We start from the raw sequence: 16,801 nt of genomic DNA on the forward strand, positions 1-16,801 counted from the left end.
TAACTTATAACTTAAATTGTTGCAATATACCTCAACTTTAGTGACTGGCCCAGCCCTTTATTTATGCTGCTTTATGTGGCCCTGATGGAAAAATGTTTGGGCACACCTGTCCTAAGAATACCAAATCCCATTTTATTCAATAACAAGACTTAGGCAAATGAAATGCACCATTAATAAATATATCCATAGCATACATTTTAAAGTGCAATACATATATTTCCCTTGATGCTGTAAGTACAGACAAGTAGTTAAGTACATCCTGCATAATGATTAAAGATGCACACAGTACATGCGTGTCTAAGTCCATGCCCTTTCAAATAGGCAGGTTAACCATTTAATATCCCAGTCTGCCACATGTTTATTTCAGATTTCTGCTTTGAGTGACACGTTCTAACCAATCCATTGTACTCACAAAAACACTCATTTATACAACCAAAAAAAGCTTTCACTGTTTATATTCAAATGTAAAGTATAAAATCTGATCTTGAACATAAATTGGTTTAGAGATGAGCTGGATCTGTTGTGTACATGCTTGAAATATCAAGATTGATGCACAGTGATAAACAATTTCCTTTTGATAACATTACGAGGTGGCTGCTGGCTCAGTTTTCTTAAGACATGCACATGCAAGTACATTCTCAGGTTATACAATTAACAATAGGTGCATTTATTATTTTCTATCTACATTTGTATGACAGATGTTTACCAAACTTAGCAGTTCTGAGGTAAATCAATCCGACTAATAAATAAGGCTGCATTTCAGAACTCACAAGCAAAATATGCTCTCCACATTAAAGACCATCTTAAATTAACCCTGTAAAGTGATGTTTTACCAGTCAATTTCTCTTTATACAACAGAGAAGAGCACAATAAGCCAAGCTGATTAGATCTTCTGCAGTAGATCAGTCCTGAGGGTTGAGCGCTCTTCACCAGATGTGTTGCACGGGCTCTTCAGCCTCAGCAATCATCGACAGCAGGATGGCTTTAGGAGTGTTCTCAAAAAGTGCTGCTCTGTTCTGAGTTTGGCCCTTCTTAACCCAGTGGCCGTAGATCTTGAACGCACAGGCGTCTATAAGCTTGCGGATTGGCTTGACTGCATATGGGTCGCTCATGATCACTTCCTTGGTGACAGGTTTAGCACGCCGGTAGTTGCAGTAGATTCGCATCGTGGCAAGGACAGTCATGCAAATGACCTGAATGAGAAAGTGTTGGAGAAGTTAACTGGTGTCTAGAAGTATTAGGGTATATTAAATGTGGCAAAGTCAACTTGCCCATCACCGAAGTCATGTTTTGGGACAACAACCCATACACACTCATAGTTGTTGACTAAAATACAAATGTTTAAGTGATTGATGCTCCACTTTTCATTGAATTCAGTGCACAATAAAAGAATAATATTATAATAAATAAAATGTATTTGAAATTGTGCAAAAAATGACTAATTTTAAAATATTGAAACGTAACTGTATGGAAAGCGACCGCCTGCCATTTTAGGGTTTAATAGTTTAGGATAATACCTATATTTAATCAAAGTCAAAAAATATTGAATCACAGTTTAACAGTGGACCTCTGGTATAAATATCAGTAATATCCCTCAAAAGATCATCATACTGTTGACTGTTCCAGTCAAGCTATAAAATAATTAGTGGTTACATTATGATATGGGCATTCACGTATAAACATTCATTGTAAGTTATATAAATGTTAATGAGGTTTCAAGTGATAATATTTACGTCTCACCTTGAACCGCCTGTATGGAGTGAACTGTCGTACTTCATTCACCACATACTGTGAGAAGAATGAGTGGTTGAGGACGTCTGTTGCTGTGTATCGCAGCTTTGGATCCACCACCAGCATCCGAGAGATCTGAGGGAAGTAATATAAACACTTAGTCAAACACACTGTTACCCAATCCAAGCTGGAAAAGCAGAGGTGGAAAAAAAACTGCCTACCAAATCTTTCACAGTGTCTGAGCGGTCTTCCCACTCTGGAGAAGAGAAGTCGTATTTCCCAGATAAAATCATACGCAGCATCAGCATCTGCTTCCTGTGCCAGAAGGGCGGAGAGCCTGCGAGCAACGTGTACATGATCACCCCTGAACTCCATCTGCAGGCGTAAACAAGGAAAAAATCCAACAAAAAGGTTTTAAAAGTCTAAACAAACCGGACTAATAGACAGCTTTTATGTTTAATTAAGTGAAAGTGTATGACCAGCAATTTTACTGTTAAATTGCTGTATGGCAGTGGTGGAGTATGGCTTAACTTCAGCAGACAAGGGAAGGACTAAAGCTAAATAAATACAATGCAACAGGGATCATTAAGGAGTTCAACACATCCAGATTGCTTAAAGATAAATATAAAAAGTAACATTTCTAACTAAAACTATAACATTCTCTTAAGTCCAAACTCACTTTTTTTCAGGATTCAAGAAAATAATCACTACCTTAAACTAAGCAAGAAGTATCCTACTTTTAACATGAATTTATTATTCTGATCATAACTGTAAAGGTGTGTAAGACAAGTTACAGTGGGGCAAAAAAGTATTTAGTCAGCCACCAATTGTGCAAGTTCTCCCATTTAAAAAGATGAGAGAGGCCTGTAATTTTTATCATAGGTATACCTCAACTATGAGAGACAAAATGGGGGAAAAAAATCCAGAAAATCACATTGTAGGATTTTTAATGAATTTATTTCAAATTATTGTGGAAAATAAGTATTTGGTCAATAACAAAAGTTCATCTCAATACTTTGTTATATACCCTTTGTTGGCAATGACAGAGGTCAAACGTTTTCTGTAAGTCTTCACAAGGTTTCCACACACTGTTGCTGGTATTTTGGCCCATTCCTCCATGCAGATCTCCTCTAAAGCAGTGATGTTTTGGGGCTGTCGCTGGGCAACACAGACTTTCAACTCCCTCCAAAGATTTTCTATGGGGTTGAGATCTGGAGACTGGCTAGGCCACTCCAGGACCTTGAAATGCTTCTTACGAAGCCACTCCTTCGTTGCCCTGGCGGTGTGTTTGAGATCATTGTCATGCTGAAAGACCCAGCCACACTTCATCTTCAGTGCCCTTGCTGATGGAAGGAGGTTTTCACTCAAAATCTCACGATACATGGCCCTATTCATTCTTTCCTTTACACGGATCAGTCGTCCTGGTCCCTTTGCAGAAAAACAGCCCCAAAGCATGATGTTTCCACCCCCATGCTTCACAGTAGGTATGGTGTTCTTTGGATGCAACTCTGCATTCTTTCTCCTCCAAACACGACGAGTTGAGTTTTTACCAAAAAGTTCTATTTTGGTTTCATCTGACCATATGACATTCTCCCAATCCTCTTCTGGATCATCCAAATGCCCTCTAGCAAATTTCAGACAGGCCTGGACATGTACTGGCTTAAGCGGGGGGACACGTCTGGAACTGCAGGATTTAAGTCCCTGGCGGCGTAGTGTGTTACTGATGGTAGCCTCTGTTACTTTGGTCCCAGCTCTCTGCAGGTCATTCACTAGGTCCCCCCGTGTGGTTCTGGGATTTTTGCTCACTGTACTTGTGATCATTTTGACCCCACGGGGTGAGATCTTGCGTGGAGCCCCAGATCGAGGGAGATTAGCTGGGGTCTTGTATGTCTTCCATTTTCTAATAATTGCTCCCACAGGTGATTTCTTCACACCAAGCTGCTTACCTATTGCAGATTCAGTTTTCCCAGCCTGGTGCAGGTCTACAATTTTGTCTCTGGTCTCCTTTGACAGCTCTTTGGTCTTGGCCATAGTGGAGTTTGGAGTATGACTGTTTGAGGTTGTGGACAGGTGTCTTTTATACTGATAACGAGTTCAAAAAGGTGCCATTAATACAGGTAACGAGTGGAGGACAGAGGAGCCTCTTAAAGAAGAAGTTACAGGTCTGTGAGAGCCAGAAATCTTGCTTGTTTGTAGGTGACCAAATACTTATTTTACTGAGGAATTTACCAATTAATTCTTTAAAAATCCTACAATGTGATTTCCTGGATTTTCTTTTCTCATTCTGTTTCTCATAGTTGAGGTATACCTATGATAAAAATTACAGGCCTCTCTCATCTTTTTAAATGGGAGAACTTGCACAATTGGTGGCTGACTAAATACTTTTTTGCCCCACTGTATATAGGATTACTTGACTTTGCTTGTTGTAACTTCTCTTACACGATATACTGCATATACGGCACAATAGGATCACACTGATGCAGAATTTGTGTTAGCATTGTTTTAGTGGTTTGCTCATATTAGTAAAAACTTGCTTGGGTTGTTTTGTTTTACATCTGACATCTCACTCACATATCCACAGAGGTACCGTATCCTTGATGCCCCCCGTCCATGGAGCACTGGATGATTTCAGGAGCCAGGTATCCAGGGGTGCCACACACCTCTGCATCACAAAACAAGTCCATCACATGAATGTACAGTAACCACATTAACAAAGCTTAAAAAAACTATTTCTGAGATCGCATTTTAATGTGATGTGTGTTGATGGAAGGAGTGGTAGTCAGTAGAATTACATTTGAAAACGACTCATATCAAAAGACTTCAGTGGTAAATAACTGTCTTACTTAATAACAAATCCTGACCATAACCACCTTTATAAAATAATAATTATCATGTGTATTAGTTTCTTTTGACTTGCTAGTTCCCACTGCTAATGATGGTTTCTGAGTCTTATCTGAAAGGTCACTGTGTGTCTGAGACTTCAGCAAATAGATCTGAGTGTCCTGTTGCACCGTAACCTTTGTGAGAGCAGCTCAGAGAGAAAGAAGCATGTTGTGAAACCAGACACAGATCCTCTGCCAACCGTCAGCAGCTGCTGATACTGCACTGCAGGTTGTAGACAGGGTAACTCTAATAGAGAAGGACATTGCTGTATCCTTGGCTGAGTATGCTGGTGTGGGTAGTGTGCTGTGTTCATGTGATTATGCTCAATATCGGTAACTGCGTTGAATATGTCAGTATGAAGCATTTGGTCACTTTTGGAACTTCTTTCACAGTGGTGTCAAAATGTAGAAATATTAGTTTACATGTAAATGTCCTGCGTTCAAGAGTTTAGTTTTAAGTTTACTTCTAACAGTACAAAATCATTAGCAGCCAAATGTGCCTAATGTCCTAGCAGTGAAATGACTCATTATGCAGCGCAGTCTATAGAGTAACTAAATATTATATTATTTAATTTTAATTTTCGATGCAGTAACTGTTCACCACGTTAATGTTGCAGCTGGTAAAGTAAACTGCCGGGTAGCTTGAGAATTTCACCGAAGGACCTACAAAAAGTTTATTACAACCTAAAATAATGCATGAAAAGTAATTTGTTGATAGTATTTTCTACTTTATCTACTAATCTGAAAAGCAATTAAGTAGAAGAGGGTGTAAATTATTTGCCTCGTAATTGCAGTGGAGTAGAAGTATTAAATATTTTATATATATATATAAATATTAAAATACCTCAAAATTGTACTCAAGTAAAGCACTTCAGTAAATGGACATAGCCACTGTCCAACCCTGCATGTTACTCTGAAATGAACTTAAATGCATTCTGCAATTGTAATAAAGGGTCATGATTAGTTTCCATTCAAGCTTTCACCAACCTTTGAGTCTCTGTCCCTGCTGGACTTGCACAGCAAAGCCAAAGTCTGTGAGTTTGATTTTCATCTCGTCGTCTAAGAGAATGTTCTCAGGCTTCAAGTCACGGTGGACGATGTTCTGGTTGTGGAGGAACTCGACCACCTTCAGCAGAGGACGCATGATGTTCCTTAAACCAACACACACCGAACTCATAAGGATTATTTCTAAAGAATTAAAATAATTCACAGCTTTTGTCTTGGTAAATAGTTTTAAAAATGTATCTCTTACTGACCTGGTTTCCTTCTCACTCAGAGTAACTTTCTCTGTGAGGTAGTCAAAAAGTTCACCTCTCTTCATCCTGCGGGAAATACATTTAAACATTTGAGGATTTGGGGGATTTTTGTTTAAAACTGAGTCATGAAAAACTTGAAATTTGACACTTACAGGTCGAAAACCAGGAAGAAGAAGGCATTTGATTCATAGCAGTCTTTGAGCTGTACTGGAGAGGAGAGAAATGTTTGAGTAAAAAAAACAAAGGAGGCTATGATTCCCTCAGTTGGTGGATCACTTGAAAGCAATGAGCACAACTCTGGAAGGCCAACAAGCTCTTTTTGCTTTGTGAGAGATTCATGAGACCATTAATTATTGCAACCAGTTTTAATAGAAATCTGTGAGGGGAATGAATGTGCTTACTGATGTTCTCCTGTCCGCAGACTTTCTTCAGGATGTCGATCTCCTTCATCGTCGCCTCTCTGATCTCCTCCATCTCCTCTGGGGTCATCTTGTCCGAGGGGGTGATGTCGATGATCTTCACAGCGTACTCCTGAGACGTCCGCTTGTTGATGCAGCGACGCACCACGCTGCTCACTCCCCTGAGGAAGAAAGAACGCTTATTATCTGTAGATTTGTCAGGTTACTTATTTCTTCACAGCTTTGTGTTTGTACGGCTACATTAGAAGAAAACATGTTTGTGAGCTTTGTTCAGAAATTTCCAAAAACAAACCAAACGTTTCTGTGATAAAAACAAATGAGCATGAATGAATGGTACATTTTGTCTTAGGTTTGCTTGATAAAAATGTTTTTGTTATGTTCTCAAAATGTTCTTCGTATTTATTACTCTAATCTAATCGATGCAAAAGAGGCTTTATTTTGTGGTGTGATCAGCATAAAGTGAGATTATAGCCCTCTCGTTGTCGTTTGTGAAGCTGTATGTTTATGACGAGCACTAGAGTAACTGAACTCACTTTGCTCACATGACCTCATGACATGTGTGAAAGAGAGTAAAATTACATAATCTAACAGAGTGCCCTCAATCCCAAATCAAAGTTAATGAATGAAGCCTCTTCCAACACTGTGTGTGTTATGTAACAGTAACACAACCGATGGGGGAAGGGGTTACAAAAAGACAGAAAGAGAGCTCTGGCACTGCTGACATTACTCTGGGACTTCCGGGAAAATTCTGGGAAACCTTTTGGCTTGTGTTCTAAGTGTCCTCAACAACTTTGTCCCAACCAAATCACATTACTACAGTCAGAGGTTGGTAAAGTACTCAGATCTTGTACCTGAGTAGAAGTAGAAGTATCATTTTTTAGGAATACTACAAGTAAAAGCCCTGCATTCAAAATGTTACTCAAGTATAAATACAATAGCATTAGCATCAAAATATTCTTAAAGTACCAACATTAAAATTACTCATTATGCAGATTGGCCTATTTCGGAATAATATATATCATATGTTTCACTGGTAAAGGTGAGGCTCGTTTTATTGACTTTGTGTGCTGCAGGGTACCTTGTAAATTGACTTCAGTTGTAACTAAAGTGTTATTTAAGTGTTGATTATATTTCACATGATTAATCCAAATCTGCATAGTAACTAAAGGTATTAAATAAATGTAGTGGAGTAAAAATACACAATTTACCTCTGAATTGTAGTGGAGTAGAAGTATAAATAATCATAAAATGGAAATATTTGTAAAGAACAAGTATCTCAAAATTGTACTTAAGTTCAGTACTTGAGTAAATCTACTTAGTTACTTTACACCACTGACTACAGTTCAATGAGCATTGCAACACATTACATCACACACATGATGCTAAGTTATTTGGCTATGCATCTGAATGACTAAGGGCGTATGCAATGCATCCTATTTTGGCACTATTAAGGAAAAAACTTCTTAGAGTACAGACCATCTTTACCATCTGACTCGCAAAATGTAACTTTATGGAGCATATGCATGTTTACAATGCATTTTGTGACCATGACTTTTTTTTGATTTATTTGGATACTTCTAGGTTCCCAAAAATATAAAATTATCCAGCAACTCATAAGAAAAGACGAAAAGTATAAGATCAATATTGAACTGCAAGCCCAGTCTATGGTACTGACCCTCAGGTGGGGACCTCCTGCTGCAAGGTAATTTAAGACTTTACAAACCTGCCCAGAATCTCCTTGGATTCGTACTTGTTGTAGAATTCCTGGGCTCCCACCCAGTCGGGGACCTCCTCATCTTTGGTCATTATGTTGGTATTGCTGCTTCACCTCCGAGGCTCAAAACACTTTAAGCTGTGACAGTTCTATCAGAGACGAAATACAGAATGCAGAATATCTCATATTATGTTTTTTACATGAATGAACATTTCGAACTCATTTATGTACAAAAAGCCCTTAGATGTTGTTTAAAGGTCACAGTAAGGCTCTTTTAACTCCTGAGCTGCAACACTTATTGTAAAAAATAAATGGTTGATTAATCAATTAGTTAAATAACAGAAAATGAATCTGCTACTGTGTTAAGGGATAGTATCCGTCACATGATGCAAGTATTTGGTTGTTGTATCTTCTCAAATGTGAGGATTTGCTGGTGTTTTCATGTTTATATAACAATAAATATGATTTATGTACTTTAAATATGATATTTTCTCATGTAAATGGTTTGCACATTGAACTCCTGGACGCTAGATGTCACTCTGGGCTCTGAGAGATTGCAGATTTATTTTTGACATTTCATATGATCATTATGCCTCTAGACAAACCTGCCAAAAAATAAATAATCCAACAAACCTTTGGAGACAAACAAGCCTTTCTTGAGGATTTATTATTAAAGTGAAGTAAAATGTTTAAACTACAGCTGTGTCACCCATGTCGATCGGCTAAACTAAACAACTGTTAAGGATCCTTAATGTCAAATCTGACATTTCACGTGGTGTGTCGACTGATAACGCCAAATGCCACGAGTGAAATACATCTCATTTAATCTGCTGTCACTATTTGACCTTTAGCTGCCTCCAGTAATAATAAAGTAAATTATAAAATCGCTCGATCACTCACCGTTTCCTGGGCCGGTTAATCCCTGTTATAAATGAGATCCATTATTGTCACTGGGTCTGTTCACAAGGACGCACACGGAGCTCCAGTCAGACCCTGGTGCTGTGTGGGACTGCTGCCATTGCAAAGGGTGAGCCTTAATGTCAGATGCCAAAAATAAATAGTTGCTTCTAAAGCAGCAGCAGCACGCTCTGATCGCACAAAACAGAGCCACGAAATAACACCCTGCAGCTCCTACCCTCACCGTGAGACATTTAGAGAGAGAGAGAGGGCTGTCCTACATTACTAACAGCTCCTAATGCAACATCTAACTTGTGGATTTACACTGAGACTGACTGCAGTGAGATGACACGTGTGAAATCCCTGTGGCATCTATTTAAAGAAACTGGGTACAAAAATGTTTCTTAGAAAGTCCAGAATAAAAATAAACAGGCATGGAAATAATTGTTTTTTTTAATTCAAGCGCTTTATTGTTTTGAAACCTAAACCGCAGACTTCCATCATCCAGAAATGCAGTTCAGCAATTTAAAATAAAAGCACTAAAGCTATTGAAAAACACTCACAACTGAAATCAACATGCAGCACAATATATAAACATTATTTATACCACTGTTACTTCTAACTCTGCAGCATTGTCCTGAGAATGAACACAATATTAATCAACTGTCAAAATGAAGCATTTTTATTGATATCTTAAGAATCAACACCCTAGTACTATTGATCAAGCATGACTGCTTATTTGAGTTTTTGTGCGCTCTTCACTCTCCAGGATTTTATCGCAGTCTCACGACAGACCTGTGGAGAAAAGAAAGGTTTATTTAGACAAGTTATCATCATTTCTGCCCTTAATAATAATAATAATAACAATTTGACAGGTATACCACAGAACAGGAACATACTCCTCCTTTGGCCACACTGTGTATTGCAGCACATTACCTAACACATGATGCTAAGTTATTTGGCTATGAGGTCTGGATGTGAAGTGCGTATGTAATGCCTCCTATTTTGGCAGTGTTAACTTAAGTATAAAAAAATACAGCGAATAACAAAGGATGCAGAAACAAAACATTGCTTTGATGGAAACCAGATTTTCATTGGACTGAGCACAATGAAAAATGATCCATCATTTTGTTATATAATAATGTCAGTCTTTCAGAGCAGATTAAAGAAATTATAATGCTACAATAACATAAGATTAAAGCATCATTGGACAACCTTAAATGTCATGTCAGCTTTATCCTTCCCAAAATAACTTTATTCACAGTATTATCCCAAAAATACAAATATTGTTAAAACCCTAAAAATGTTACTTAAGTCAATTTTTTCATCTTTCTCTCTTTGAAGAAACATGTATACTTTTATTGCATCACGGATTTGTCCCACAATTCTTTCTTAAAAAACTTGAATAGAGTGGTCTTAAATCATAAGTTCTGCTTGCATACGTAAAGTAAAAATAAGTAGAATATATCAGCCTATTGGGTAATTCGGGTCTTCCTTACGTGATACAGTAACTTGTGAATTTTTAGAAACTATTCTATTTTTTACTTCTTTACTATGACAGTGAGTTACACAGCTTTTTCCAGTCACTCATGTAATGTTACTGAAGATTATCCTGATACTGAAAAAAACACATCAATCAGTGAATGTGTATTTTATCCTGGTCCACGTTGAAATCCTATATTGCCCAATCCCTATGCCATACACACTTATCAACAAGCATTTAATCCACGTTTGATCTAATCCATACAACTCACCATAGGATGACTTGCACTGTTTGAGCACATCGCTGAAGCCCTCGCAGAGCGAGTAGTCGCGCTGGTTTTGGGCACAGTCGATGAACTGTTTAAGCTCATAGGAGCAGGCCTGCTGCTGCTGAGGGGCCTCCTGCTGGTACATCATGGACTGTGGCTGCTGCTGGTACATGGGCTGAGCCGGGTACTGCTGGGTCTGCTCCTGAAAGACACAAGGCAGATGACGGGATCATTCACACATCTACTGTACGCATAAGATCCAGAGAGTTTGTTTTAATATGAAACTCAATGTCAAAAAAGCAACCTCTTATTGTCAATACTACCTTAAAATATCCACACATTCATCCACATAATATTGAAACGCCTAACATGGTGATATGTCAATGAAAAGGTCTCACATGCCAAGATATAAGACGTGGTGAAACTGCACACGTTTCCCTTGAGGTTTTTTCATTTATTTAAAAAAGGCAAGAAGTAGAGCACAGGGATAGACAACAATACATACTTATTATATAGCAAGGTAGAAGTAATAATTTGATTATATTCATAATTCACATAAACCTGACCTTCCCGATAACCCAATAATAAGTTGGTTCGTTCGTCATTACTTTGCCTCTTTAAATCAACCCCCACACACCCACACTTGTTTTTGTCACTGGTACCTAACAGATGCTAGACACCTTAATCTGATCTACCTCAAGGCTATTCCAGTCCTATGACCGGCTGAACCAGGGTTTATTTACCTGATATGTAACGTCAGGCCTGGCAGACTCTGACTCAGACTTTCCTCCACCAAAGCCTCCGGTCATTGCATGGCCGATGGTGTGTCCTACTGCAGAGCCCACTGCCACTCCAGCTGCTGTAGTCGCCATCTGGGCAAACATACCAGGCTGCCTGGGTGCTGCAGCTGGAGCACCCACAGCAGATGGCGGAGCGTGCACTGGAGCTGGGGCATAGGAGGGAGGGGGTGCAGCTCTGGCCATAGGAGGTGGAGCCCTAGACATTGGCTGTGGTGATGGAGCCCGTCTGCAAAGAGAAAACCATTTAAAATCAAAATTCCAATTCATCTGACAACACCTGTGTGTGCTGGTATAAGCGTCACCCCACTAGTAAGATAGTTCACTTTGATCTTAGTGAACATTTTAAAGCAAACTATTTGTGAAAAAACCCAGTGTTACAGATTCTAATCTAATCAATAAGTTGAGAAAATCATGCCAACTAAGAGCTTATATAAAAGAAAAATAACTGAGATTAAAAAAAAAGAACATACATATATAAAGAACACATCTTAGCAATATGAATCTCATACAAAGTAAAACATGTCAGCACGAGAACTGTGGCGCATCATGTTGTCACTTGAGATCATTGATATGATACACAACTGTTTGCCTAAAACTATTATAAAAACTAACAAAATATAACGAATCCATAAGATTCATACACAAATATTTAAGATGTATCAATGTTATTATACATTAAAATATCCCAATACGGTATCAACTAGATTTAGCCCCGAAATGTGGCTTGACAAAATAAAGGCTCGAGTGTAATCTAACTTTAGTGGCAGGTCAAAGAGAAGCTGACTGTAAGGTTAAGATCCTCTGCTTTAATTATTATAAGATCATGAGCAGATTGAAGTACACTATGACCTTCATTATCCATCAATAATTACTGAGCAATCACCAGTTTCTTGGTAGAAAAGGAAGACATCAATCAATTTTTGATGTACAAAACGAATCATTATAAGTGAGTAAAAGCTGCTAATCTAATAGGTAAGGTCCATGATTAGCTCTAGCGCTAACATACGTAACTGTGAAGCCATCAAGCTAATCTCGCTAGCAGTTAGCATTCAGGCTTTAACGACTTTTATCCAAACATTATACACCAAATGTTACCTGGCTGGAGGCGCCATCCGTGATGATCTGCTTCCTCTCGGCATTTTGAAATTAATTGTATATCGTGGGTTTTCTGGCTGAAAAGGACAGACGACTATCAAGTCGACCTTTAACTGGAACCAAAACGCTCTGCTGGAACTTTCTGTGTGTTACAGTTATTGTCTGTCGGGTAACTTCCGGTATGACGGAAACAACAAAGGTGCTTTCATCAGCCACAGAATCTAGGTTAGGTATTATGTAAAATATACAGGCTATTAATGAGAGACTAAATAAGGACACACATATGGTCATTTGTTCATTAAGTACTACACTTATATAGGATTAGATGTTGTATAAATAACTAATTGCAATATAAACAACACATTTTTTAAAATTATATAAAAAAAAAAAAGAGCTATACATAATTGGTAATCAAATCAAAGTGATTGCCAGGCTGTCTTAAGCATCAACGCATTACTAACAGTGAACAATAAATTGAGCAAAAATAACAATACATGTCTGATTAATAGGTTTATTCTTTGTCAAACAAACCTAAATATTAATGTGCAAAGCCAACATAAAAAGAATCAAATAATTTTTCTCAACAAAAGTATTTGTTTGTAAACCAATTGCAGCCATAGGAACTTTTTAAGTACACTGTCGGGTTTATATATGTACAACAAATAACAATTATGCACTTGTTTCTAAACATGAAATTATATCAAATGCAGCATTCGACAGCCATATTTCATTTAATAATTTTAAAAAATGTAAAGAAAGAAAGATAATTACTTATTTCTCAAATTAGTCAGTAAGAGAAATACATGCTACTCTTTTTTCCCTTTTTTCTTTTTATCTGAAAATCTTTGTCGATTCGGTCCGCCTCCCCGTCCTTTCGCTCTTCGACCTTCCCACACTGGCATCGGTGGCTCAATTTCTCCTGGTCGTCCACCTCTGTCTGGAACACTGCCCATCAACGTCTAGTGAGACGTAAGGAGAATTAGAAAATCATCTTTATTTGCTGCTGCAGATGTCTCACTGAGAATCACAGATATCGTTTGTAATTGTTTACTGTTGTACCTTGTAGACGAGGGTGCTTGTTGCAGCCTTGATTATCTCAATGAAGGACTGATCTTCTCTGGTGGCCATCAGAAGAGATGGGGACACCTGAGAGGAGCCGCTGAGTGATGAAAGAGGAGGCACTGAGGCAAGTGCTTCAACTCGCTCCTGTAAATAAAGGACCAACTTAACTTTAATGTTTGTTGTTATCAGAAAAATAATCAATATTTAATCTTATGCAGAGACTTGTACAAAAAACAGAAACACAATTGTAAAGGGCATTGTTAAAAAACAAGTTATTGAGAATTATTGGAAGTGTGTTTAGCTTTCTTCATAACTGTGCATGCATATTCATCGTAAGGGCAAAACCCATTCAATAAAACACCACTTAGTTCCAACTGATGCAGTGATTTGATATGCCTACCTTTTGTCTGTCTCCCCATGTGAACGATTCAAGAGTAACCTGAAAGCGTTTGATCATCATTTGGCACCGACACTGATAGTCCTCTGACAGAATTTGATTGATCTTTTTTATTTGCACCTTTGAAGCAGAAAGGAAAATAAAACGTTGAAATGCTCATGTAAGAGTAACATATAATGTATAATGAAAAAGGAACAGTCCTGGCAACATACCCACTGCTCTGAGCTGAGGCTACTGTTGAGAAGCGGTTTTGTCATTTCTCCATCAGGTAGACGAGTAAGCCTCGACTCCACCTGCAATAACATTTGAAAAAAATATTTCTGTGTTTTTCAGTTTCAAGCCATGAAATACACATTTCAGTCTCATTATATCAGACATACCTCACTCAACACATCTGTAAATTGAGAGGAGGAATCCATGTTGAGCGCATGCAGCAGTAATATCCACTCTGCCTCCATTTCTGCCTTCCTTCTGTCTTTGTCAGCATCCTCTTCATATTCCTGACAATACTCAGTCAGTCCTAATTCAACTCGTTGCTCTTTTTCAGACTCCTCGTCTGTGGTTTTGTCCTCTGGATACAATTCTTTGTACTTCAATATTTGAGCTGCTTGCAATTCTGTCACAAGGGACTCTAAAGAATTGAAAAATGATTTTAAGATCATAAAAAGTTGTGCATGACATTTTCAATACATTGGCACTACAATCCTCTGTTATTACCTTAAGCAAACAACTCTAATTTCTCACCAGTGACTTTGTTGAGGATGGACGGCCCCATCACGTCTGAGGCCAGCACAGTGAGTGGAGACACAATGTTTGACAGTAAAGTTCTCAACTCTCCCACCAGCAAGACGTCTCCTGTCCTGTTTGAGTCTAAGTAAAAAGGAAGACAGGGCAATTTCATGTATACATATGAATATAAATATTGATGCAGCAAAAGGGAACAAGTACAGTTAATGCCATGCTGCACAGTGGAATATAATACATCGCACCCAATGTTCCTCGTGCATTGTACCACAATTTGCAACTTTCATCTTTACTTTAGTATTTTTTAAAAACCTTTATTTCACATTATTGGAACAACAACACAACCTGATTACCTAAAAAGTGTAACTGTACAAAATATTGTGGAACGTTTTCAGATCATTTGATTTAAATTCAAAGGAAATATGTATTTATTTTTGATATAATTTGTTTTATTGATTGTTTTATGAAAGTGAACATATTGTTTAAAGAATGTCTTAAATCTTTCTACGACATTTCTCTTGTGTTATTCTTTGTGTTAAATAAAAGCCTACGTCAAGTTAGGGGTTTCCTTGTTTATTGTGTATCTTCTATGATGAAAAAATAATAAATAATAATAATAATAATCAATGCCATAGATGCCACGTTGAAACACGTATGGTTTCTGATTAAAAAAAACACCTTGCAGCTCAGGACAGAGAGTCCTCAGCTCTGCAGTCAGCCAGGTGAGCAGCGGGCAGGGGAGTTCATCGCATTCACACCGAGAGAGGCAGCGGCTTCCCGGGTACCTGAACAGGAAGTAAACTCGACAGGTGAGACAGATCTGCTGCTGCAGCCCAGCAAACTGAGAGCCTACGCAGAAAACATGTAGCAGGTAAATGTTACTCACCCAAGAGCTTTAATGGCTGACACCGTCCCTGTGCTCCTCTCCATAATCACTTTTAATGTGATATAAATATGTTTCAGTATTCGAGCTCCACACAACTTAGGAAAGTTCAAACGTGTTTAATATAAACTGCTGTTCAAAGTGTGCTTCCTCCTTTTACAGTTTTCAGTGGAAGGCAACACACTGCCTCCTGCTGGCTGGAGGTTGTTATAATAACAACTCACACAACGCTAAACTGAAATATAACAACTACAAGGAAGAAAGTAAACCAATATACACAAAAGAGTAAAATGATATTAAAGTCTAATAACTTATGTAGAAATGTATAAAAATGAAAAAGATATGTGCGATAGACAATATGCTGTACATTGACATATATTAAGTATGTTAAAATTAAAACATTAAAACAAATATATATATATAATGACAAGCAACACGAACGCAATGGTAATCACAAATATAAAAATCAGTGCGTTACTTGCATGGTAAAAGTAACCAAGACTTTACAACCAGCATGGCCCCTGGTAGACCCCCACACTTACACTCACACAACTTCAGACTATGACACCATTGTTGTGTAATTACACTAACGTGCAATAATATACCGAACAAGACTATGACACCACTGTTACGGAATTCAACTTAGGCCTATGTGCAATGTGTAGATTGTTAAAATCTACTTAGAATGTTAAGTTGTAGATTTGAGTACATTTTTTGTCATTTTTAATTCTATATTTTTTGTGCATGCCTTTTTACTAAATAGTGTTTTATTTTATTGCTTTTTTTTTTTTTTTGTCTCTATCTTCACTTTTGCTGTAACAATGTAAATTTCTATTCTGATTCTGATAGTAATGTGTTTTACTCTTTTGTCCACCAGGGGCCACTGAGGTCTATGCTGGACTGAAATTATGTAAACTAATAATAACACTTACATTTCCGTTACATCCGGCCTTCAAAGGTGGACAGTACATTCAAGTACATTTTCTCAAGTTTAAGTACATTTTTAAGGTGCTTCTATTACTTGAGTATTTCCATTTTATGTTACTTTATACGTCCAAGTCCCTACATTTTAGGGGGAAATATTATAATTATTTTTGAAATATTATATTAGTATTACTTACACTGCACCACATTCATTTAAAAGCTTTTGTGACATCTTGTGCTTTTTTT

General features: G+C 37.7%; 3 protein-coding genes across 3 annotated transcripts; all 3 read right to left on the reverse strand.

The window, feature by feature from the left end:
• Positions 1 to 112: 112 nt before the first annotated feature.
• LOC134880704 (phosphorylase b kinase gamma catalytic chain, skeletal muscle/heart isoform-like) lies at positions 113 to 9,162 on the reverse strand. The gene is made up of 10 exons (XM_063907732.1): positions 8,903 to 9,162; positions 8,012 to 8,151; positions 6,271 to 6,449; positions 6,022 to 6,076; positions 5,870 to 5,935; positions 5,601 to 5,764; positions 4,303 to 4,393; positions 1,953 to 2,106; positions 1,741 to 1,866; positions 113 to 1,193 (listed from the first exon to the last, which is right to left on the reverse strand). The coding sequence occupies exons 2-10, from the start codon at positions 8,092 to 8,094 to the stop codon at positions 927 to 929; spliced, it is 1,185 nt and encodes a 394-aa protein (XP_063763802.1). The 5' UTR covers positions 8,095 to 8,151; positions 8,903 to 9,162; the 3' UTR covers positions 113 to 926.
• Positions 9,163 to 9,347: 185 nt separating this feature from the next.
• Positions 9,348 to 12,739, reverse strand: chchd2 (coiled-coil-helix-coiled-coil-helix domain containing 2). Its single transcript, XM_063907870.1, has 4 exons — positions 12,546 to 12,739; positions 11,394 to 11,676; positions 10,654 to 10,852; positions 9,348 to 9,694 (listed from the first exon to the last, which is right to left on the reverse strand). Exons 1-4 carry the CDS (start codon positions 12,587 to 12,589, stop codon positions 9,684 to 9,686), a joined length of 537 nt encoding a protein of 178 aa, XP_063763940.1. The 5' UTR covers positions 12,590 to 12,739; the 3' UTR covers positions 9,348 to 9,683.
• Positions 12,740 to 13,042: 303 nt separating this feature from the next.
• im:7138535 (uncharacterized protein LOC797998 homolog) lies at positions 13,043 to 15,803 on the reverse strand. Its single transcript, XM_063906324.1, has 8 exons — positions 15,635 to 15,803; positions 15,427 to 15,533; positions 14,749 to 14,874; positions 14,385 to 14,635; positions 14,217 to 14,297; positions 14,008 to 14,124; positions 13,605 to 13,751; positions 13,043 to 13,504 (listed from the first exon to the last, which is right to left on the reverse strand). Exons 1-8 carry the CDS (start codon positions 15,676 to 15,678, stop codon positions 13,352 to 13,354), a joined length of 1,026 nt encoding a protein of 341 aa, XP_063762394.1. The 5' UTR covers positions 15,679 to 15,803; the 3' UTR covers positions 13,043 to 13,351.
• Between the last annotated feature and the right edge of the window lie 998 nt (positions 15,804 to 16,801).

Source organism: Eleginops maclovinus, chromosome 18 (genome assembly GCF_036324505.1).
Source record: "Eleginops maclovinus isolate JMC-PN-2008 ecotype Puerto Natales chromosome 18, JC_Emac_rtc_rv5, whole genome shotgun sequence".
Classification (NCBI taxonomy): Eukaryota; Metazoa; Chordata; class Actinopteri; order Perciformes; family Eleginopidae; genus Eleginops; species Eleginops maclovinus.